Raw genomic sequence first — 22,814 nt, forward strand, 5'->3', positions numbered from 1 at the left:
CGATGGGCAGTGACGAAACGGAGTCTGACGGAGCCTCCTCCCGCGTGGTGGCGACAGAAGCTAACTCGGGTTTGTTCGTGTTGTTTCCTGAAAATTCCCACTTTTTTTGACGTTTTTTCTCTTGTTATCCAGAATCTGGAAACGTCAGCCTGTTAGCATCAAGACTTCTCTGCAGGTTAGCTCCGTTTAAGTGGTGGTTGCATCGCTCTTTCCTCAGTGTTTGGTGTTGATGTAATATGTTAACTTAGAAATCATCTACACTTTTTAACTAGTGTCTTTGTCGAACAATAAAACAGTCTTTACAATGTTGACTTGGATACTACTTAGATTTAGCCAGTTTGCACATGTTCTGTATTTAATATACAGTTTTGGAAATAATCTTTAGACCACCTACTGTCTGTACAAAGTCAAAGTAACAGGATTTCCTATCATATGAGCAGATATCCCAGCATGCATTGAAAAGGTCTGATATTAATTCAGAACACACAATAAATTATGTTTGAAATATGATTTATTAAACTTAGAAAATTTCAAAATTAACCCTAAATGGCCATTTTTTAAAAAAAAATTAGTAATTTTCTGTTCCATTCATTTTGTGCATCTACATTGTATGTAAAGTCAACAGACAATACAGTCTTAATTGTCACTCCACAATGCCTAAAAGAGATGTGTCAGATGATGAGAAAACAGACATCTTATGCTTAATAAAGAGGGAGGCAGCAAGAGAGCAATTGCTAACTGGCCTGGGATCAGAAAAACAGCTGTATGTTACAACCTTAAGAAAAAATGCTGTATTGCTCCACCAAGAACTGTAAAAGAAGAGGCAGAAATAGTGGTGTAATCATTTTTCTTTCCAAAGCTGTACTTGGTAGAGCACCAAATAAAAATATTTTCAGCACAGAATGATCTGCTGATGTTTTGTTTTGCCTGTAAAGTGTCTGAATATTGTGACAAAATCCCATTATCATTTCTCAAAGTGGCATTTTCAAACAGACAACAACAAAAAGATATTAAAGTTGCAAGAATGTGAATCCTTGAAACTGAGAAGCTGGGCTAATCCATCATTCAGCTTTTTTCAGCACTGCAGAGCGTTTATGCAAAGCAAATAGCATGATTACAATTTTGCATGAGATCTGTATGAAAATGTGCATAATCACTAAGGCATAACTAATTTTATGATCATATAAAGACAAGAACATTTTCATCATACCACATGTTAGGCTCATATATTTTATGTTACTAGATGTCAATGATGTGGACAGTGAAGGTGGTCGGCCTGGGCGTGGTGGCTCTCTCTCTCAGTCTGGAGCTGCTTGGCTGGCTCTTCTGTCGCCGCCAGCCAGAAAGAACCCTCCATGAAGTCCTCTTCTTCCCCTCGAAGGTGGCTTGTGTGGAGCACATCTTCACTCCTGCTTCAACTCAGTAGGTGAAACATAATTGCTATATTGCATAATAGTAAGCTATTCGTCATTTTCTCTACGTCACGTTCAGAAGTGTTGGGGTCTTTACCAATAATGCAAAAGTTCACGGCCTCAAGTGCATTCATTAAGTCAACCCAGTCAGTGCATTTACTGTTCTTCATCCCCCACTGTTATTAACTCAGTAGGATTAACCTTTTATCTACTAGAAAAATGTCTTTACATTAAATTACTAAAAAGTAAAGCCCGACCAACACTAGATTTTTGATAAATCGCAGATATTTTTGTGTGTATGTACACATGTACACTCACTGGCCACTTTATTAGGTACACCTGTTCAATTGCTGGTTAACAAACAGCTAATCAGCTAATCACATGGCTGCAACTCAATGCATTTAGGCATGTAGACATTCTCAAGACAACCTGCTGAGGTTCAAACCGAGCATCAGAATGAGGAAGAAAGGGGATTTAAGTGACTTTGAATGTGGCATGGTTGGTCTGAGTATTTCAGAAACTGCTGATCTACTGGGATTGTCATGCACAACCATCTCTAGGGTTTACAGAGAATGGTCCAAAAAAGAGAAAATATCCAATGAGCGGCAATTGTGTGGTTGAAAATGCCTTGTTGATGTGAGAGGTCGGAGGAGAATGGGCAGACTGGTTGGAGATGATAGAAAGACAACAGTAACTCAAATAACCACTGGTTACAATCTGTTAATGCAGAATGCCATCTCTGAACACACAACACGGCCAGCCTTAAAGAAGATGGGCTACAGCAGCAGAAGACCACACCAGGTGCCACTCCTGTCAGCTAAGAACAGGAAAATGAGGCTACAATTCACACAGCCTCACCAAAATTGGACAATAGAAGATTAGAAAAACGTTGCTTGGTTTGATGAGTCTCCATTTCTGCTGCAACATTCAGATGGTCAGAATTTATAATAAACAACATGAAAGCATGTATCCATCCTGCCTTGTATCAACGGTTGTGGCTGGTGCTGGTGTAATGGTGTGGGGGATATTTTCTTGACACACTTTGGACCCCTTAGTACCAACTGAGCATGATTTAAGCACCACAGCCTACCTGAGTATTGTTGCTAACCATCTCCATCACTTTATAACTACTGTGGACCGTCTTCTGATGGCTACTTCCAGCAGGATAATGCACCATATCACAAAGCTCAGATCTTCTCAAACTGGTTTCTTGAACATGACAATGAGTTCACTGTACTCCAGTGGCCTCCACAGTCACCAGATCTCAATCCAGTAGTTAATCTTTGGGATGTGGTGGAACGGGAGATTGGTATCATGAATGTGCAGCTGACAAATCTGCAGCAACTGTGTGATGTTATCATGTCAATATGGACCAAAATCTCTGAGGAATGTTTCCAACGCCATGTTGAAAGTATGCCGTAAAGAATTAAGGCAGTTCTGAAGGCAAAAATAGGTCCAACCTTTTGCTAGCAAGGTGTACCCAATAAAAAGAGCCGGTGAATGTATATGTTAGCTGTGCTTTGAGAAGGGAATATTTTAGATCGGCCTCATTGTTCATTAACTTCAGTAGCAGGTATATTTCACAAACTAGCTGGTATCTTACCTTGTAGACACCACTTGTCTCCGCACCACTGTCTGCTCATTTGTGATGTTTACTCTGCTACATGTGCTTCAAACACAGCTAAGAGGAATTGTAGAAAATGGATTTGGAGGTACGCTGCTGTAAAAACTGTAACATACGTTGTAATTTAACTAATGCTTCTTTTTCTGTCTTATATAAGAAACACTGCGCAGAAAATACACCAATAGATATATATTTGTTTTAGGCTAGACAATATATCAGTCTGCTCAACTAAAAAGCCAAATTTTGGTTAAGCGACCACTAAGTTAACTACAATTTTGTTTTGTTTTCTGTACTTCCAGTCCCTGTCTTTGCTCATTGCCTCACGGTGTAGAGACCTCTTTTTCCCGATTTCTCCGCCACCTCCTGTCTGCCACCTCCTCTCTGGACTTGTGTGTTTTTGCCTTTTCCCACATGGCCCTGAGTAGGGCTGTACTGACGCTGCATAGCAGGGGTGTAGCCGTCCGAGTCATTGCTGACAAAGATTACGCTGCCATCACCGGCTCCCAGATAGGAGTCCTCCGCAAGGCTGGTAAGGGAAACACATCCACTTAGCCATTATTAAGGATACGTCCTCAGGATGTGTGGCTCAAAAGGAGTAATTGTGACCAAGTGTCCCTGTGCCATGAAATTTCATTAAATACAGAGCAGGGAGCCATATGTAGTCCTTGTGGAGATATTGTTAGTTTTCAAAAAGATCACACCAACCTTTGCCATTTTATAGTCACATTTCACTTGAGATACAGGAAGGATGACTCTGGTCTTACTCACGGAAAAGTGCTCACTCGCTCACTCTATGTTCTTAGACTTCAAGGTTCATTGTCAGTAAGTCTCCGAGGGTTCATTCATGGTGAATAGAGAGATGAAAGGAGGCGTCTGGGTGAATGGCGGTTGCCACTACAAGCCCTCCTATGAGTCACAGTAATCATGCTCTGAAAGATTTTGTGTCACGTGTCTGACTCGTGCTGTTTCACTTTCTTGCTCAGCCATCTCTGCATTTAAGAAATTACTGCCACCGTATATTGTTAAGTAAGAATTAACTTAAGTAAGTAGGAAATTGGCAACCAGACTGCAAATGTTATTAGGCAAAGTGTTTTAGAGTGTGTGTGTTTGTGTGTTCTGACTGCAAACCCCATGAAAACCGCTCCACGCCACAGTCGACTCCCCTTTTCATACTCTAGCTGAGATATTTTGTCTTTATTGTGCAGAAACCTTTTATCCTGAAATTGCTGATTGGAACTGGTACCAACACACTAAGCTTGCATTCACTGGCTGAAGTAATCCAGAGTATGTTTGTGAAACTTGTCCCTCAGGAAGAAAAGACATTCACTTGATGTGCCCAGACTCTGAAAATGATCATAACGGTACATCTTCTGAACTGTCTGTGTTCTGGGGGTCAAAATCGGAAAGACATCCACTTTTTATTGCCAGTTACATTTACTTTTTCCCATCATTTCTGTCTCTCTTCACTTTACTAAAAAGCCATTTACACAGAGCGATCAGGGAGGCCTCGGGGATGTGTTCCCTGGACGAAAATTGCTGCAAAAATTGATTCTTAAAAACACATTTCTGGTAATTGTTTTTCACTTATTCTTTTTTTTTTTTTTTTTTTTATCAAATGGGGCATGCACTTGCCCTTTCAAGAGAAAACTTGCATGTCTTATCTCTCTCTGAGATTAATCTGCAGTATAATCTACAAATTACTCGTCTGGAGGGTGATGCAAGCTGAAGTCAGATAGTCTACTAAAGTAATGCTCTTGTTTAAAGCCCCTTTCAGACATGCACTCCTTTCTATTAATCTGTTGGTAACCAAACAAGCTGGTTTCATGTCTGAATGAGCATGCTGGCAACGGTAATCTTATTGCAGTAGATCAACCCAAGTAGTATTTATGCATCACTTTGAGCATGGCACAAGTCTGAGCTGCATAACATTAATGGACAGGCACACAGATTCAATGGTCCTGAAGGAGTAAGAAGAAAGTCGCGTAGGTAAGTTTTGCTGGTAGTGTTCTTTGCCGCTGTTCATTTGAATGTTGCCGAGTGGTTCTTGAGTGTAGTAAACATTTTGCTTAACTGGACAGTTTGATACGCTTGCTGTTGATTTAGGTTCAGTCTTTTGTTTATTAGCAGCTCCTTGAACCTGGATGAGATGTCCAATCTTGTGCATATGGCAAATTTTATGTGCATACTGTACGTCTCCATCGCTGTTGTAGGTATTTCTAAAAGAAGCTGTGAGAAATAATAACTTAAAATTGATTTGGATGACAGAATTCTGTCATTTCAACTAATTGCTGAATCCAGTATTGTTATATCCCAGGTCTGGAAAAAGCTCAAGATAGTTTACATTCAACATAAATGAAGATTTGCACAGAAGATTTAAAAATACAGCACCCGTGCTTTATGCTATATCAAACTGATATCATTATTTTTGATTTATATACTCAGTTCATGTACAATAGCTACACAAGTTGCACTGCTAAACGAGATGAGTAAATCCACCTCAGTTGGGCTTTTAAAGCATGTCCTCCACAGACATTACCTTTGTATTTTACAACTCTTCTGGGTCAGCAGTGTCAGCAGGGTCCATTTAGAAGCTTTCACACATTATCAGCTTTTCAGTCATGTCAGAGCACCTAAAGTATTCATTCATTCTGTTACATTCTTTTGAACGCCAACATTATCCTTTATTTGTTCACACGAAACACCTTGCATCGCCGTCTGTAGAATTTTATTGATATCGGTGCACAACCAAGTTCACAGTAGGCATCAGCACAGATGCTGTATACAGTAAGACACTGAAGAATCTGTCGTCTACTCCAGGGATCTGTGTGCGCTGTGACGTGGGCTCCGTGTGCATGCATCACAAGTTTGCGGTGGTGGACGGCCGGCTGCTCATCACCGGCTCCCTCAACTGGACGCTGACAGCAGTGCAGAGCAACATGGAGAACGTCCTCGTCACCGAAGAGACAGAGCTGGTGCAACCCTTCATCAAGGAGTTCCACAGGTTATGGGAGTTCAATGATCCGGCCCGATACCTTCACTCAAGTGACCAAAAAACCTAACCAGGATGAGTCAGAGTTCATGAAGCTTTGAGGTAGAAGACATATGTGTGTTGTCTGTTCAGTCAGCTGCCACAAATTGACTCCAGGATGGATGTTTTGTTGATATCAAGATTCTGTGTTAAGTTTTTCTCATGCAAGACTTACTGTAGAAGACAATACGAGGCTTAAGACTTTTTTTTTTAACGTTTCTGACAACTATAGCATGCTCGTGTGATTCATAAGGTCAAGTCTAAAGCCAAGAATTCTTATTTATTACTAATTTTATTGGTTATTGCTTTATTTTCTCAAAAACAATGCCTCTGAAGCGCTATGTGTTAGATTAGTCTGAGGTAGTAGTGCTGTGTTTCACAGCCAGGCAGACATTAACATGTATACAACATAGATCTGATCCCCATCTCAACAGAAATCCTGTGTTTCTGAATGTGAAGTAAATGATGTTCATGTTTTGCTAGGTAAGAACATTTCTTAATTTGTTATGTTCAGGTTTATGTGTTTTATGGTTTCTCACAGGTTGACAGAAGTTGCACTTCTAAGGGATCTCCAGTTGGATGATCAAACTGATATTTTTTCTTTTACAATAATCTGACATTTAAGGGGAATAGATATAATACAGTTGAAGAATGTGATTAATTCCTTTATTAAATGTACCTTATTTACAGTGTTAAACTGGCTGTTTAAATCCAGTATATTGTTTATTGTGTGCAGTCTCAGTGGCATTATTTTGCTGAGCACAAATAAAAACCCTCTTCCTCTGCAGCTTTAGCAGGTCTGTTGCATCATTGCCCCTGCAGGTGTACTCTTTCTCTTGCTCTAACATGATTTATTTTGTTTTAGTTGTTCAGAAAGGGCGCACAGCAGTGCCATTATTTGGAGTTTCCCAATAAGGAGCCCTGATCTGGTTAGGACATGATTAATCCGTCTGCTTGCATGACTCTTTCAGTCGCTCCCGGTCAGGTTGATGCTTGCAAATAAAGGCCTGAACTTGTTTGTCTTACTTAAGACTTGTATTATTCCAGAAATTAACACATTTTGAAACTCAACGTAGTAAATTACGATGTTAGACTTTATGAATCAGCTGCTGTATTTTATCCACGGTACAAGGGAGCAGTGTAACTGACAGGTCATGGGTTTTGGATGCGTAACTGCTGCGTAATTCCTGCGCCTTTCAACACATCTGAACGTCTGGAGAAGTTTACTATTGAAAGTGCATCAAGCAGCCGAGCGACCAAACAGAATAACAGAAAAATGTAACCTTCAAAATAAGTGTCCAGTACTTGCTCTGAAACAATTTCGGTTCAGTTACAGGAAAATCAATCGGTAATAATTTTGACCATTGCCCATTTAACCCATTTATGAGGCGTAAATGCCAAATGTAATGGAGGAAACTTCTACAACATGAACATGTTCTGTTTTCTGTCATTGCAGATAGAAAGTGTGTTAGATTTTGGACTACTGGTCTGACCAGGCAATTTGAAGATGTCGTAGATAATAGATATTTTCCACAATTTCCCATCGAATTATAGTTTAAACAATTCATCCTGTAAATGGATTTTTAAAAAACCAGTGAGAGTATCTGATGATGAAAACCATTTGTTACAGTCCCACATCATTTAGGTTCATTCTGCTTGGAAGCCTAAATTCCCCTGCTGCCTCAAAAAACTGCACTTAGGTTGATTAATTAGCTGAAAGTCATCAAAGTGTAAAATTAGCGGAGTTAAATCAACTAAACTTGTGAAAATGAGTTGAATAAACTTAATAGATTAAGATAATCAACTCGTCACATAGACAGTGATTATAGATTTGCTTTCCTTTTATACATTCTAAGTTTAAAAATTTTCTTTTTCAATGAATATGAAGAACTTAAAGCCTTAAATATGGAAGTCATTCTTGATCAGAGTCAACACAAAGATGATCTCTGATCTTCTCTAGGTTACAGTGAGATACGTTTAAGGTATAATGCTGACTTTTGCTGGGGAATTAATTTAACAAAGACAGCAAGTTAAACTACAGTAAAGAGGAGTCTCTGGGTAGTTTGACCTCTCTAACAATGCATGCTGGGATATCTGCATCTAGCTTGATTTCTTATAAACTCAATTTAATGATTTGAGTTAACTCATCTGTTAATTCATTCAACTCATTTTAAGTTGGGTATAGTTTGAAAATAAAAAAAGATATTTCAAGTTCAATCAGCTACAAATTAGTAAAACCTTTATATTTGTATCAAGTAACTAAAAAGAAGTCTTTACAATAGCTTATTTTACAGTGCGTGTATTCCCATAATAAGTTTTAGCCTTTTATTTTGGCATCATCATTTAGTTGAAAATAGAGAAGAATGAAAAAAAATGAACCACCGGTAAGTTAATGACACATCTGCACCAAAGGAAGGTAGAATAAATGACTCCAACTGCCATATTTTAGTTAAAAATAAAGTATATCTGATTTTAGTTGTGATTAATACGGTCTTTACCTGACATGTTTTTTCCCCCCTCCCCAGTGGTGATTTTATATTGAAAGCCCCTCCTGGATGCTGCTGCTGTGTATTGTGGGTAACTTGACAGCTCATTCGGCGGACGTCCCATTGACAGACGGCACATGCACAGACTGGAGATCCGGGAGCGCAGCACCTGAACAGGAGCGGCCGACAGCAGCACACACCCATCGGCTTCAGGTGGAGGTGAAGAACCGCTGGAGGGACGCAGGAGAAACACTCATAAATTAGAACCGAGGTGAGCAGGACTGCAGCAGCGTTTATGAGCGGCTGCATTGTGGGACTGTTGTTGTGTTATCTGATTGTGTGTGAGTTACCGTATGGCAGGGCGGTGTACTGCCAAAAGAGAGCAAGCTCAAACTTCGGAAAATCAACTTGATTTTTGTGGAGCATCGGGCTGATTCATGCGCAAATAACTGGATAAAGTGTCAACAAGTGGAATAAAGTCCTCTCACACAAACTGCTGCTCTAGGCCAGATGTCAGCATCTGCTCGTTGGTCAAACGCTGTATTACGATGCGTTTGCTTTGATGCAGATGACTTGTTTTCTTCCACACACCACTTTCTAGCTACTTTCGTGCACATGTCTAGGCGCATGCGTGGAAATCGGTGTTTTTGCTGAGTGTGTGCAGCAGCCCAGTCCCTCTTTTTATGATCTTGGAGAAGGGTATAATGCTGAGCTGGTCCCCGGAGACACATCAGCAGCCAGCCAGGGAGGAGCAGGACTGTGAGAGGAAGGGGTAGGGGTGGGTGGGGGGTGAATGGATGGTTCAGCCTCCTTATGATGCAGAGGGATGGAGGAAGGAGAGAGTGTGGAGTGGGAGGAGGTGAGGTATGGATGGAGGATGACAGGGAGGGATGCATAGATGGATGAATATGAGAGCATAAAGGAAGATAAATGGCAGCGGGAGTGTGTTTGTGTGTGCATTTAAGTGGGAGTGTCAGCGGGTGGATGAATGACCAGCAGGGTGATGGATGGATTACACAGGGAGGGGAGGAGAATCTATTGCCCCCTCCCAGCCCACCACTCAGTGTCTACTGATCCTATAAGTTTTCAACGCAAGCTCATGTGAGAAATGGACGGAGGGGGCAGCGGGTGACTGATTGAGGGGGGAAACAGTGGAGGGAGCACACACCAGCTGTGATTCATAGTGCAGTGATGAGCGCTAAGAGGGATGAGAGGGGAAGGTGGACCATTTTTTAAATAACCCTTCCATTTACCAGCATCAACATCTGCTCGGCTATTAGTGTGGACGAATTTCAGACCTGCGAGTGTTAAACTGAATTCTCAAATAGCTCAGATTCCTCACTCTGACTTCTGACCACCTAAGGACCCTCCTCCCAACATTTCTGTCCCTCCCTCCAAGTATAGCCGGTATCAGGCACCGAGGCCGATGGTGGACTCAAACCCAGCCCGTTACCAACACAGATGCTTTATCAGCAGAGCAGGCGTTCACGTTAGTTGCTGCCTGCAAACACTGTAGTTGATAAGCCAGCAAAGGAGTAACCTTGAATTTTGTAGTTTCAGTGTATTCACCGTATTTTTGAATCAGCAAGACTGTATTCACTTTCTTTCACACTGATGTCTGATGGACTTTTTGTTAATTGAATTTTATTGGCAACTATCAGTAGAGTGAAGAAATCCTGTGCTGGACATCTGCATCAGCTGACTCCACCACAGGCGCAGTTTTTTCGCTTTGCCATAGTCATCATTATACAGTATGTCACTGCTGGCTGCAGGCCTCTTACCACTGTGTTTAATTTAGTTGTTATTTTGTCTTTTAAAAGAGTAAATGTTTCGTCTTTAATCTATAAAATGTTAAAAAAAAATAAACACACACACACACATTAAAGTTTACATTTACCATCTTTAAATGCTGTGTATGGTTTCACTAATAGTCCAAAACTAAAAGAGTTATACAAATAATCATTTTCTGGGCACTCGTCTTATTAATAAATGTAAGAATTCTAGTGGATGCTTTTCAATGAATGAATTTCAAATTTAGGGTTAACGGACCACTTCTCTCCTTTTGATAGATGGCTTTAGCCAAAGATCCAGGGGTGGTCCAGGAGCAGAGAGACGCCGCCGACCAGAACTTCGACTACATGTTCAAGCTGCTGATTATCGGCAACAGCAGCGTGGGAAAGACCTCCTTCTTGTTCCGCTACGCAGATGACTCATTCACTTCAGCGTTTGTCAGCACAGTGGGCATCGACTTCAAAGTGAAAACCATCTACAGGAATGAAAAGAGGGTCAAACTACAGATCTGGGTGAGATGGGGAAAAGCACTCAAACACTGATCAGTGAATAAGCTGAATGATCTGTAGACAGAATGAAGATTAAAGTCTGTATGCAGCAGATTTAACAGGACGGTCATATAATTCTGCACACATTTGCATCTTACTGCTACATTCACATTTAGACTCACTGAGATAAGTGTCTTGTTTATTCATTTGTTCGGCTGAGATTCTCTGCTACATACCCTCCCAACGGCCACTAGTAAGAATTGTGTTTTCAATATAAGGTTCTGAGGAGAGTATTAGAAAGAAAACACCTCTAAGCTCTGTTTCTTGTAATATGCTTTGCTGCATTCTTGATTTCTTTGTTTTCTTACCTGTTTACCTGCTCTTCGACCTCGATGAACAGGGTTTAGTCTCTTGGGGCACAAAGATATCTCGCACGCTGTTATAACCCTGCTTTCTGTTTGTGAATCCTCATTAAAAAAGTCCTATTTTCTTGCTAGTATCATCACATGTGAGTCCTTCTTCTCTGCAGCAGGAAGAAAGAGTGATAAGGCCCTAAACACACTGCAGATTTGGTTGACTTGTGGAACGATGTTTGTTGATTGCAGGGGTGCATATCTAAACGGTAGCAGACAGATTTACACTATTTGGACCAGATTTAATTGTAATTCATCAAGCTTACAAAATTTTAGAGCACTGAGTACTAAAAACTAATGTTTGTTGTTTGTTTTAACACTCTGATGGGGATTTTCTTAATGAGGAGCTCCCAGTGGAGGTTGATTTGTGTTTAACTGGCAGAATTTCCTTATTACAGCCTCATTTTGTATATATTCTTAGAGTCCCACTCCAGCCATTGATTAAACCCTGAAAAACTATGTACCAGAATTACATATTTTACAAGTGTTTTTCAAAATGTGGCTCTACATCATTGCCTCTCCCTGCTTCTTTCTCCACTCATTCCTCTGTTGATCACTGCAGCTCAAGCACACCAGCTCACTTACAACTCTGCTAAAGCACTGCACAATGGCAAGTTGTACTATTAGAGTAATTCAGCCATTTATGTTCTAATTCTGTTGAAGAGTGATACAGAAAACCTCACTCTGCAAGTCTTACAGGATTGGCTCCTTTGGTTTGTTACATCAGAAACTCTGCAAGTCTGAATCTGTGTTTTTGAGACTGTGATCTGCACGCTGCAGTTCCAACACAGAAATGTGTAACCGTGACAGCTTGTTTTGCTCATGATATGTCTTCTAACACGTAAACAACACCATATGGATGTTGTTAACAAGGTTAAAAACTTGATTTTCATCTGAGCCGGTCTTTAAGACTAATTTGCCTCTGTGTGTCTTTAGCAGTTAGCCTCGGGGCAGCTCCACTGAACCAGAGCCATTCATCTGCAAACTTTCACGAGCCACGTGGGTCATTTGAAATGGTTAACCAAACAAATGTATTTACAACAAAGGTGTTGATATTTGCAGGTTTTCCCTGCATACTTCACTCTGTCTTTGCTCCTGAAAAATACAGGGTCTAGTTAGCCTGCAGAAAGAGCTGTGACACTCATATCACTGCAGCCTGAAAAGCTCCTAATAATTTCTGGTAGAGCACTCAGGAAGCTTTTTCATTCCCCTTACTAGATTAAAAATTTACTGTACAGGGAGAGCAGGTTTGACAGACAATATATCAACAAAATTGAGTATAAAACGCTGGAGTCTCTTTAATGTCAGAGCTGTAATTTACTTGAGGTAATTAACGGCATTTACCTGCAGTTGAGGGGGTTTTGAAATATGTCTCAGCAAAAAAGCACAAGAGCAGAGTGAATGGAGCTTTTCAAAGCAATGTTACACAACATAGACTGTTTATCCTCATCTGCTTCTTTAGTTTGCTCTCTTACATGCTGCTGCCTGTTATGGATGTAAACTAATTTCTCACACTGTGGAGTTAATGACAGTTGATGTTTAACATTGTCCCCAGACAGCGGGGTTCATGAAAGATGCATGGCTTTGGGCTGCCAGAGCTGAATGTGCTTACTGCACAGACTGACACCCAGGACAGATCTATTACTGAATGTTAGTGGAAGGCGAGGACTCACCCACAGTACTCCTGTTAGATGAAAGTAATACATCTTTTTTCATGCCGTCTCCACTCTGCTTTACAGAGACACAGCTGTGTACTTTTACACAAGGAAGGTGCCAAGTGAAATGATGTAACTGTAGTATAAAAGATAACCATATTAAAATCCTGCAAAAATAGCCGTAAAATATTATTACAAATGCTTTAACAAGCAAGCAGCATTTTAAAGCCCCAGCTGGCTGACATAGAGTTAATTTTATATTCAGTGTGCACGTACAGTACAGTGATTGTGAAAATGATGTGTTGCTGTTTCGCAAGGCAACGCATCGCTTCGGCGTTTGGGTTATTGGCTGCTGAGCAACTTCAATCGGTTTCATGGGAGCATTAAAACAAGCTCAACTCATTTTGTAAAACCAGGAACTAAACTAAAGACAAGTCCTAAATTTCATCTTCAGAGTGCGTGACATTAATATTGTACATGACAGATGCTGGCATTACAGTACAGGGGAGAAGTTTTGAACCTGTTACACTAACCAGTGAAGTCATATTTCAGCTTTAGTATGTCTACAGCAAGATTATCAGCTAATGATTTAATGTTTTTTCCCCAAATCAGACAGCAGCATATAGAAAAAAAGCAGCATCCACAGAGCTTTTTTTGGCCCTTCAGGTATAGCCAAGGGCAGCGTATCCTGCTTTACAGGGTGTGGCAACATCAACATTAGATGGGAGGGATTACTTCTGTTGCAACGAAGTTAATGATTCACCTTTTCTTTTCTGCCAAGTTAACCATTTGTTTTCTCCTGTCGGTGATGTTAATTTGAATATTTTTTGAAGTGCTTGACTTTAATGCTGATTGCTGTTGGATGTGTTGGACTTACATTTCAGTAGCAATTTGTACTGTAGGCGTAAATTACTGAAGGTAACAACTATTCTTAATTGGCATAAGATTTTTGCGGTTTAAAACAACAGTGTAGTCAAAGACATCCCGAGATTCACCCAGGAACTGTGTTTTTCAGGACACAGCGGGGCAGGAGCGCTACCGGACCATCACCACAGCCTACTACAGAGGAGCCATGGGGTTCCTGCTCATGTATGATATCACAAGCCAGGAGTCGTTCTGCGCTGTTCAGGACTGGTAGGGGCATCTGTAAATGCAGCACCGTATTAACAAACCACCTGCGGTGTGTGTGTTATCTGGCAGGTGAAGGTGTTTGTGAAGGACTGTGTCATCCTCTGAAATTGACTTCCTGGTGTGTTTGACCTGGAATCACCAAATGCAACTTGAAAAACTGTGCTATCGTAGCTGTAGAAAAATATGAAAATAGAATATATTTATAGAGATGGTAAATAATTTTTTAAGAAAAAGGCACATGTCCAATCATTGTGAAACATTGTAATACAAGTGTAAAGATTTTTTTTAAACTGTAAAATAACAGCATTATTGCTAACTAAAACAGAACTTACAAATGTAAAAGTAGAAGTATGTTTCCAAATCTATGCTGGTACAAATACAAGAGTTGTGCTTTCACCAAACTTCTTGTTGAACAGATGTGTTGGTGTACACACTGGATGCATTAACAACTAAGCATTTTAATGTGACACCTGGTTGACATTGTGTTAATTTTCACTACTTCTTCCACTTTAGGGTTGTTTAATTTATGTTAATGCATCATATTTTGCAGGTTCATCACGTTTTGTATGTAAAACTATATTTTTCAAAGCAACTAGTGACTTCACTTTTACATAAATAATATAGAGTGTTTGTTCTTGGAATTGTGGGTTAGTTGAGGAATATATTGATAGCAATGTGCAAGTACAAGTGCTCTAAAAACTGTACAATTACTGAGTAAATGCTTGATTAGCAGCACATAGTAACATACCATCACTGTCTTTAAACCATGCAAAAGTATTCGCAATATACTCTTTCACTGTTGGAAATATATATACAGCAACATAAGAACTTTTTTATAGTGTTGTAAAGAAGCAGAGAATCTTTGTAGGTCATACAGCAGAGTGGCTGTGAAAATGTTGTGTCATTGTTTCCTAGGGCGACCCAAATCAAGACTTACTCATGGGACAACGCTCAGGTGGTGCTGGTTGGCAACAAGCTGGACCTGGAGGACGACAGGCAGGTCCCAACCGCAGATGCCCAAAAACTGGCCACAGAGCTCGGTCAGTAACCACACACACATGTTTATCACATGTTTAACAAGAACACGCAAACCTAACTTCACTTCATGATCATTCATGACCTCGCTCTCTCTCCGCTTTCTCCTCAGGCTTCCAGTTCTTCGAGGCCAGCGCCAAAGACAACATCAACGTGAAGCAGGTCTTTGACAAACTGGTCGACGTCATCTGTGAGAAGATGAACGAGACCGTCAATGGAGATGCCAGCCCGGCAACCAATCAGAAGGGAGATAGCCTTAAAGAGTCGCCCAACAAAAGACAGGGCGGCTGCGCATGCTGATGGATGATCATGGAAATTCATAAGAAGGTTTCATAGCGAACACACTCATACAGATTACCCGAATAGCCAAAAATCTGTCTTTATCATGTCACTGGAACACTATCATGAGTGCTTGGCTTGCTTATTTTCACTTAATCTTTTCTCAACTCAGTGGCGTTTCGAGCACTTTCTCATCATTTCAACGTGACCCGAGATGCCAAAGAGCTGCACTGAGCAGCTGTGCCTTTTGCACGACACGTGTGCTACCTTTATACTGTGTAGTGAGTGAACAGCACCTGTTGCAGGTGAGGATGTGAATGAAAGGCAAGCGCCACATGAGCGGGGATTCACTCTGATTTACTTGTGTCATGCTACCCCCTTGTGGGTGTTTCATGAAAATGCGTCACTGTGACAACTTCCTCCATGCCTATCCCTTGAATTAACCCCATGTAACCCCGCTGAGGAGGAAGACTCGTTAAATGTTCAGTGCAAAGTCAAACATACCTGGACATTGAGGTCACACCTGAAGGTGCTGTCATTCCTGGTGTATGTACGTCATTCACTATTATGGATATCCTCATTCCCATTTAATTTATTTGTCTTTCTTCTTGTACATTTAATGATTAATGTTACTTCAATATTTCATTTGCCAGATTCACTGTGTCCCTCTTAAAATTGAGATTAAAAGATTTGAATCTATACATTACATCTGTTAGTCTTCATTGGTATCGAGTAATTTCATGTTATTTTCCTACATGAAACACTTTTTGATAGCAGGCAAAGTTAATAATAAAAGTTCCGCACAAGTTCCCGTGCAGCGTTTATGCCAGTAATTAATCACTGTAGCAATTAATCAGGACGATCATAAAATTTATCTGCACTGTGTTTTTCCATTTATTAGAATAATAAAACATTCATCGGGTTTGTGTTCATGTTCAACACATTAAATTATTTAATACCTTGGATTGGCTGCTCTTTTTGAAATGGTGCTTTTTTTTCCAACTTAAAAAGTGAACATAAGGATCAATATTTTAGTTTGACGGTAAATTGGTTGGAAAGATTTGGATCATAAAAGTTTCTATTTTTGGATGGACTTTGGTCACCAGGAAAAAGTTACTCACTGCAGTAATGAAGTCAGTGACGTGGGGGGCATGAACTCCTACTCCTGTATCTGTGTGTGTGTGTGTGTGTGTGTGTGTGTGTGTGTGTGTGTAAAACCTGCGAGAAGATAAAAGGGCAGTGGAAAGCCTCGTCGAGCAGACACTCCTGACTGACCAGACCTTGGCGGACGCACAAACGTCACTGCAGTTACAGGTCACAGGTATGATCTTCATGCTTGCTCACACTTTTTCACTTTTAATTTCAAATATCCAGCTAGAATCCTCAACTACTCATTTGTTAGTCTTCATCTAAACTCACATAAATACAACTTGATCCAGTGTGGTTTTCCCAGACAGAATCGTTCATGAATTCCTCATTGAATTACAGTAAAACAAAAATTAGGAACAAAGAGGTGATCGGCTTGTGCAACTTGTATTTGCCTTGTTCTCGAAAGTTTCTTCCAAAGTCAGGAATTTAGTTACACAATGTCCATTCCTCGGTAATGTCTGAGTATTATCATTTTGTGTATTTAATATTTTGTACATATTTGTCTTGACTAAAATAGCTTCATTTGTAACCCTGCATTATAGCTACCAACACACTGACTAAGCCAAGTATTGTCCAACTCTGTTTTCGTTAAGTGTATATTTAAAAACCCTAAATCTTTGCTCCTTCAGCTGCTATATTAAAAGTAAGAAAAGCTGATGTAGAAACTGTAAAATTCTCTTTTACTTTTTTTTAATAAGTTGCATTAAATGCTGCTATTTGACCTGTTTTGCTATGGTCTACTTTGAATTTAATCAGATGAACAACGTGATTTTGCTGGCGTCATAGGAGCTTTTTATTGCCGTATGGAAACAAGATAGTTTGTCCCACTATGTAGTTAAAGCTGCAATAAGGAAGTAAATTGCATCAGTAAATATAAAACTGAGCTCATTCCTCTGACACTGAGAACAGAAAGTTTTGTGATCTTTCCGGGACAAGGTTAAGCTAACATATGCAATTGTTTTATGGTTCTTCTGTGCTATTTGCAGTGGAAACCAATAAAGTGATAAAATGATCATAAAACCACTGGAGGAGATTTCAATAATGGGAACAAAGTGTTAAAAACATCTTAATGGCACCTTTTAAGCTTGTATTTCTTACATTTTCTAGCATACATCAAGTTTAGTCCTAAATTATCAACACTATTGACAATGTTTAAAGGAACTCTTTTATTCTCTGCTGATGTAGATATGAGCTATAATTGTGATAAGAGACTATAGAAGCACACGATAAAAAAGATCTAAATGTTTTTACATTTTTACAATGGGAAATACAGAAGTCCAAAGCAGGAACAAGTGAGTTTTCCCCTTGTACCAGATGGACACTCGTGTGAGTTAGATAAACCGGCAAACATATCACATGATTCAAATGAATGCTTGAGGCTCCTACAAAAAAAAAAAACTTGCAGGAAAAGCAGTTTAAAAAGTAAGTATGGACGAACAAGCAAGTTGTGTGATGCTTCAACCGAAACCGTGTATCATGCGATGAGCGATACCATATTTAAAGAAGATTAGGACCCCCTTCTCTTTCCCTGCCAGTAACTGTGGTTAATGTGTAACCAAAGCAAATGCTGTTTGACCCATGTTGCCGCTCGCTTGTGTTGTCAGTGGTACCATTGATTTTCCGGTCAGTTATACAATACACTCAGTTAGTTTTCAGCTCAACTAACCAACTTCTCTGTTTTCTTTTCTTCAACAGTGTAAAAAAACAAAACAGCCAAGATGTGTTGCTCCGGCTTTCTCAAAATTATGATGTTTATCTTCAATGGCGCCATCTTTGTAAGTTGGCTGTACATCTGAGTCAATGAGAAAACAGACCACATGTTACAGACAGTGATGCATCAAAGAGGGCAAACTATCTCCTTTGTAGATTATTTTGCTTTACAGGTGTACTTATATTTAGTAATGGATGCCTTAAAGGAAGAGCTTTGGGTAATATTCTCATTTGCTTTGTTGCCGTGAGTTAGATGAGAAGAACATACTACTCTTATACACCAATGATCCACAACATTAAAACCACCTGCCTCATTATGTGTCTGGCACCAACACATTGTCAGTGGATCCTTTGGGTTCTGGAGGTTGCTGGGTTGGGCCTCTCTGGACTGGGCTTGTTCTGTGGGTGCTTAATCAGATTGGGATTTGGTGAGTTTTGAAGCCAGGTCAACACTGTGGGCTCTTGGTTGTGTTCCTCGAGCTGTTGCTGATCGTTTTTGCAGTTTAGTGGGGTACATTGTTCTGCTGGGGGTGGCTGCATCTTCAGTAATATCCTCATGAACGGCAGCATCCAAGGTTTCCCAACAGAACACTGCATTGTAGCGTGATGATCAGCTTTATTTAATTCACCTGTCAATGGCTTTATTGTTGTGGCTGATTGCTGTAAGAGATGTTTAGCTTAGCATATGGACTGTAAACTTGGGGAACCTGTTCACCTGGCTCTGCCCAAAGGCAACAAAATCGACCTGGTAGCGCCTTGAAAGCTAACAAACCTTATCTAACTTCACTAAAGCATCACACTTGCAATAACAACATGACACCAGGAAGTCACACAGCTATTGTCACAATGTCACATCTGGGTTAGCTTTTGTTCTACCAGCTTAGTCTTTTCTTGGTGTCTCTGAAAAAGCTGAGGCAAGTTCCTGAGGTTTACTTTCCGCACTCTAAAACAAACTGGCATCCACTATAGCAACTACTACGAGAACTTGACAATTTCATAATTTTAACAAAGTAAACTGAACTACAGCTCCCATTAGTACCAGCGAAGGAGTGTGATTTCTTAGATTATTGGTTTAATCTTGATTTAGAAAATGTGCCAACTCTTTTCCAAATTAATTTTTCCATTTTTTCCCCTAAAAAATTCTAAACAGCATTCAGTCCTCTTAACCTTCCTGTTATTACAGACATGCCTCAAGCCCTCACATTTAACTTGTTAAAGTGTAGAAAATTGCATTTACCAAGGCTGCTAAAAAGCAGAAATAGTGAACATAAAAAGCTCATGTAATGAAACACAGCACACTGTGCCAAGGCTGCTTTACAAATGTTAGTGGGATTTTGAATGGTAAAATGTGAGTTGTATCGATCTTCTCAGCTAACACTTGAAGACAGGAGAAGGCAAGAAACTGAATGAATGTATTTCTCAGAATGTTCCAACTCTTCATTTAATGAAAGAGTTTTTACTTAATGCAGGTCTCATTTTCCAACAATAGAATAAACAGCATCTATCCTAAGTCGTTATCTCTCATCATAGGGCTAGTACAAGTACAGGTCAACTTTTTTTCTCCTTGCAACTCCTTTCATTTATTCCTGCTTTGTCTGCATTCTGTCCATTTATCTGATCATTAATGCCACATCCTTACATTATCTTTCTTTTTCCTTTTCTTCCTCATTCACCATACAGTTGGCAGGTGCAGCCATTCTGGGTGTGGGAGTGTGGTTTCAGGTGGACAAGAATTCTCTGCTGGGTTTCCTGGACGACGTGGAAGGTGCTCCGCCTGAGTTATCCCAGCTGGCCAACGTCAGCTACCTGCTCATCGCTGTGGGCGCTGTGCTTCTGGTCATTGGCTTCCTGGGCTGCTGTGGAGCGGTTAGGGAGAGCAGGTGTATGCTGCTGACGGTGAGCAACATGTGGTCAAACCTGAAGAGAACCAAAAATGGAGTGAATGATTATTATTATGGGTGCAACTGGAGAGAATAGAGGACTCTGTGTCAATTGGTGAAATGTTTGGCGTTTGTTTCACCAGTGAAGTGTGTAAGAGAGGCTTTATGTTTGAGCAGATATTAGGTTTGTTCCCTGCAGTGTTTAAAGTCTTCTGCTAACTTTACATCTGCATAAATTAATGTTTCTCCCTCACTGTTTGGTGATTATATGTTATCAGTATGCGGCTACCTCTCAAATCTTTCACAGTGAGAGCTTTGCAGTCTAACTGACCATTTTCTCCCCCTTCAGTTCTTCATCATTGTGCTGATTATCTTCATCGCTGAAGTTGCAGGAGCCATTGTGCTGTTTGTCTTCCAGGATGTGGTAAGTGACAGCAAAAAAAGCAAAAACAAGTTCTTCTTTGCAACAAAAGTCTCTGGTCAGATTCAGAAACTTTTCAAAAGCTGAAGGACTTTCTCCAAAAAGTTCAAAGTATGATGATGATGATGTGATGCCGTCTATTTCTCCTTCCCAGGCTGAAGAGCTTCTTAGCGATCTGGAGAATGAAGTTAGGGACAGTATTCAGGCCAATTATGGAAATGAGAACAGTGGTGTGACCACTTTCTGGGACAAGACTATGGAGGGGGTACTGTATTTACACATCTATATGATCACAGAAAATTATTTGATCCAATTATTCAAGGAAACTTTGAGCATACACTTCAGTTTTTGGGTTTAATACTGTGTGGTTTTCTTCTAGTTAAAATGCTGTGGATTCAACAACTACACAGACTTTGATGGCTCCCCTTTTAATAATAGCCCCGCAGATCTTTATCCATCTCAATGCTGCAATTCAACAATCCCTGAGGGTGACTGCAGTTTACGCGAAGCACAATTGTCGGTATGAGACCAACTTACTTTTGATTTAACTTGGTGCATGTCAACAAAACCAGTGACGTAATATTCTTTTCTGTCCTCATCTAAAGTCTGTGGTCTTTCTTGCAGAACATTGACGGCTGTTTTGACAAGCTTCTGAAGCTGATAGAGGACAACGCATTGATCATTGCAGCTGTGGCAATAGGAATCGCTGCTCTTGAGGTACAGTGTCAAACAACCTGGTTCTTTATATTTCCTCAGCCGTAAGAGTAGAAGAGTTCTGTGCACTTTGGTCACACAGTTACTGTGTTATATCTGTCTGTTATATTTCTACTGTCACTTACTAGGTGTTCATATATTACATGCATTAACATAATATATTTAAAAAAAACAACAGGTATAATATGATGGTGGGATTTTATCATCAAATATACTGTAAATCTAGGCTGTTATGGAGCTGTTTTCCAAATTTATGCGCCTAATAAACATAAAAATAGTCCATTTATGACTCAGCACATGGCTTTTTGTCTGACATTTGTAATTCTACAGGTATTTTCTACAGAATTTTAGAGCTTGTTTAGTCTGTGAGCTGTAACACCGTCCCAATCAATGTGTTTAGATGAAAAGTTAATTAACCCTTGTCTTGTCTTTACAGATTGCTGCCATGGTGGTTTCAATGATTCTCTACAAAAAGGCTGGCAAATAGCGATGTTTCCAATTTGGGATGATCGAGAAACTTTGTAATTGTTGGGGAAATTTTACAAAGCAGTTTGCTAGGTATAAAGTCTTTTTTTATTTAATTCAGAACAAACAGTTTGACAAATAAATATTTGATGCTCCACATGGACTGGCTTGTAGAGCTTTAAAATCAAAGATGAAGAGGTCATTAGTGGATCTGATATGTTCTTAGTTTAATGACTGTATCTGTACACATTTACTGTATATTATGATTTATTTATGTTGGAAGAAGGGCTGTCCTTAGCTGACATGTACTGATGCATTTATCAAGTAACGTGAAATGACGCACGGTGCAGCGAAATCTGGTCACATTTTCCATGTTTATGCTATTCATTTGTCTCTGTAATAATATGATACATTTATTTTTGTATGTTTGATCATATTGAAAAATTAAATATTAAAGTCTTGGAATGTGTAAATTTTATACATTGACTGTGGTTTTACTTGGTAAATGTAAACATAAGTTAGTTTGGTCAACATGCAACATGCAAATCTTTATCAAGATTAGAAGGAAAAGTAGGTCAAATGATAATGCTTCATTTATGCCCCACATAAAACGAGTTGTAGACTCGAAGCAGGAACAAATAACCAAACCATCAGTGCATTTATTGTCAATAGATACCATGATCATTCTAGAAAGAACTGGAAAAAACATTTCCACTAATGCACGTTGTAGACAAGCATGTCACCCTTAAAGAAACAGATGAATCATATCGTAAAGCTGCTATAATCAATATCTTATATTAACAATAGAAAACATACTATATATGTGTAAAAGTTGTGGATTGCACAGCTGAGGCCATAGGTGAAATCTGTGGATTCCTTGAGCCATTTCAGCTCTTTGTGTGTTTTTTAGATGCTGGCCTTCAATTTTAATGTTTTGTAAATTGTTTTATTTCATATTTCATTCCCACAATGTTCTTCTTAAAGGCAGAATAAAGACATTTCTCTAAAAAAAATGCTCCTAAAATGTTTAATGTTGCATTGAGGACTTCATTCCTTTATTATCATGTAGCATTGTAGGAATGTTTTATGAAAGAATGTTGTATAATGTGTTACCTTGACAGCATCCCCAGAAC

General features: G+C 39.7%; 3 protein-coding genes across 3 annotated transcripts; all 3 read left to right on the forward strand.

The window, feature by feature from the left end:
- Positions 1-34: 34 nt before the first annotated feature.
- Positions 35-6,851, forward strand: pld6 (phospholipase D family, member 6). Its single transcript, XM_023278514.3, has 4 exons — positions 35-175; positions 1,244-1,422; positions 3,336-3,565; positions 5,854-6,851. The coding sequence occupies exons 2-4, from the start codon at positions 1,244-1,246 to the stop codon at positions 6,093-6,095; spliced, it is 651 nt and encodes a 216-aa protein (XP_023134282.2). The 5' UTR covers positions 35-175; the 3' UTR covers positions 6,096-6,851.
- Positions 6,852-8,660: 1,809 nt separating this feature from the next.
- Positions 8,661-16,041, forward strand: rab3da (RAB3D, member RAS oncogene family, a). Its single transcript, XM_023278473.3, has 5 exons — positions 8,661-8,821; positions 10,620-10,853; positions 13,913-14,031; positions 14,944-15,068; positions 15,176-16,041. Exons 2-5 carry the CDS (start codon positions 10,620-10,622, stop codon positions 15,361-15,363), a joined length of 666 nt encoding a protein of 221 aa, XP_023134241.1. The 5' UTR covers positions 8,661-8,821; the 3' UTR covers positions 15,364-16,041.
- A 513-nt stretch (positions 16,042-16,554) lies between these two features.
- Positions 16,555-22,159, forward strand: tspan34a (tetraspanin 34a). The gene is made up of 8 exons (XM_023278495.3): positions 16,555-16,663; positions 18,187-18,266; positions 19,882-20,097; positions 20,431-20,505; positions 20,657-20,767; positions 20,882-21,022; positions 21,127-21,219; positions 21,653-22,159. The coding sequence occupies exons 2-8, from the start codon at positions 18,210-18,212 to the stop codon at positions 21,701-21,703; spliced, it is 744 nt and encodes a 247-aa protein (XP_023134263.1). The 5' UTR covers positions 16,555-16,663; positions 18,187-18,209; the 3' UTR covers positions 21,704-22,159.
- The last annotated feature ends 655 nt before the right edge of the window (positions 22,160-22,814 follow it).

Source organism: Amphiprion ocellaris, chromosome 4 (genome assembly GCF_022539595.1).
Source record: "Amphiprion ocellaris isolate individual 3 ecotype Okinawa chromosome 4, ASM2253959v1, whole genome shotgun sequence".
In the NCBI taxonomy this organism is placed as follows: domain Eukaryota; kingdom Metazoa; phylum Chordata; class Actinopteri; family Pomacentridae; genus Amphiprion; species Amphiprion ocellaris.